Here is a 2,500-nt window from a genome sequence, read left to right as displayed (position 1 = left end):
GAGTGTGCGCCCTCTGGCATTGCGAGTAGATGGCTTCCAGAGGAGAAGAGTAGAAATTGCCTCGTTTTCAGCTCTACAACAATGTCCAGCAAACTGGACTCTCCTACCTTTCACCAGTAAGTTATTTAAGAAGACGTAAGTACTCTTCTCATTTTACTTGGACTCAACAACTAAACCAAGATTTACTACGAAAAAGCCCGAGATGACCCTTTTTGTAAAAAAAAAGAAAAAAAAAAACAAATCCTCGATCCTCCCAAAACACTGAGAATGGGCCAAAATCTGCCAGAAGCGGCGTAAAAAAAATAATGTAAACAAACCATCGCTAAATTCGAGTGTGTCTCCAAACTTAGCTGACTCAGTAGCGAAGACTGCAGTATACACATCCAACTCAAAAACATTTTAAAATTACAATTCGCAAAAAATTTGCTACTTTCTCGAAGCTTTTTTTTTTAAGCAACAGACTATTCCAAACAAGAGTGAGAAAAAAATCTAACCGATCTAATGTTTAAAGTTATCAACGATATCGTTGGAGAGCACATGGAATCATGTAAAGTCAATTACTGGAATATAAATACACTTAACCACTGAACGTGGGTTACTAACCCCAAGATTCCGAGTTCGATTCCAGGCAGTTATCTGAATAATAATAATAATAATAATAATAATAATAAAATAATAATAATAATAATAATAATTGTAATAATAATGATAATAATAATAATAATAATAATAATGATAATAACATCGAAAAATACCTTAGGAATGAGAACCAGGTTCGAAATTTCCCCAAAACATCTAATGAAGTCTGGAGGGTATATCAGCCGAAACGCTGTGTGAACAACAAATAAGATGAGGACAAATATCCGTCAAATGTAAATAATGTAAATAATGAAAACAATATCTCACAATGCATTTGAAGCACTAGTGCTGATCCCAACAATTAGGATACTTTATTAGTCTGTAGAGGAAATCTACTCCATAGATATCAAAACCCGCAAAATCCTGACAACAGCTGGGAACTTCCACAGAAACAATGTTATTGATAGGCTCTACCTAAGATGAAACGAAGGCGGTAGAGGTCTGCGATGAGTGCAGATGGCCTTCGAATGCCGTATGGTATCATTCAGGCAGCACCTACTGAACAACAGCAGCAAAAATGAATATATAAATGAAGTGCGGAAAAGTGAAGTGAGCAACATTGTACGAGTTGGCAGTGAGCTCCTCAAGAAGCACTCGCTTCCTGATGATCTCCTATACAGCCCCGAAACAGCTGGGATCCCTTACCTCAAGGAAGATCTGGATGGAAAGAACTTAGCATACAAAGAAAAAAGACTATGCATGGGTATGTTGCCCGGAAACTTGAAGAAGACAATAGAATTGACAAGAAGCGCAGCCTCTCTTGGACACAAGACTACTACATCACACTTTGAAGGCTATGCGTTTGCAATCCAGGAACAGGAGACTGCCACAAAGTACCTGGTGAACAAGAGAGAGAGAGTGACGCTCTTGTAATCCCAAGGTGAAACCGGATGTGTAGACTATGTCGTGTTTCTGTGGAAGACATAAAGCATGTGATTAGCAGCTGTCCTAAAATATCCTCACGGTACCACCTCCTTATGCGGCACGATGTTGTCGCTAAGACAATTTACAATTCCATCTGCAAAAATGACTGTCCTGAAATAAACTCAGGAAATCCTTTTGTTATGGAATAAATTCATAAACACCAACTCAAGAAATACTAGTAGAATATTCCCATCAAAATTTCTGTCAAATGTAAACATAACAGGCCGGATATTGTTGTTTGGGACAGAGGGGCAAATGTATGTACCGTCATAGAGGTCAGATGCCCTGCAGATATAAACGTCTCTTTGAAAATCAAAGAAAAAGAGAGCAACTATGGACAACTGCTTCAAAACCTCCAGCTTCTATATCCAGACTATGAATTCATATTGATATCAATAATAATTGGAGCACTAGATTTTGTTAAAGGAGAATTTGGATAAACTGGGATTTTCAGAAAGAGAAATCAACCAACTAATTCGTACATTACAAATGCAATCTGTGAGTGGAACAGTAAAAATATGAAAGACTTTTCTCAAGTTCCAGATGTGAATTTATCTGTGTTAACTACATTCCAAAGATGGAACCTTGTCTCTTTATTGGAAACCGTCTCCCTCCTCGGTGGAAGATTTATAATAAAAAATAGAAGTATACACATGTATACATACATTCATGCATGCATACATACATACATACATACATACTACATACATACATACATGCATGCATGCATACATACATACATACATACATACATACATACATACATACATACATACATGTAATATTATTGAGAATGATTCCCTGTCGTATATGATTGTAGGCATTACTTCACATGCAAGCGAAGAAACTCCCGGTGTTTAGTCATTTACATTCAGGAAATGTGATCCTATTTAATGGCACTTGCAGGTAACTGACGTCTTTCTCCATCTCTCGCCTT

General features: G+C 37.1%; 1 protein-coding gene across 3 annotated transcripts in view; it reads left to right on the top strand.

Moving 5' to 3' along the window:
• LOC115211024 (slowpoke-binding protein-like) overlaps nucleotides 1–2,500 on the top strand; it is a 43,411-nt gene that overhangs the window by 28,577 nt on the left and 12,334 nt on the right. For all 3 annotated transcript variants that reach the window (XM_029779872.2, XM_036502586.1, XM_036502587.1), the window contains exon 8: nucleotides 2,384–2,469. In XM_029779872.2, the coding sequence (XP_029635732.1) occupies nucleotides 2,384–2,469 (86 nt within the window). The remainder of the gene's footprint in view (nucleotides 1–2,383; nucleotides 2,470–2,500) is intronic.

This window comes from Octopus sinensis, linkage group LG4, assembly GCF_006345805.1.
Source record: "Octopus sinensis linkage group LG4, ASM634580v1, whole genome shotgun sequence".
In the NCBI taxonomy this organism is placed as follows: domain Eukaryota; kingdom Metazoa; phylum Mollusca; class Cephalopoda; order Octopoda; family Octopodidae; genus Octopus; species Octopus sinensis.
This window is presented reverse-complemented; position numbering and strand designations above follow the sequence as displayed.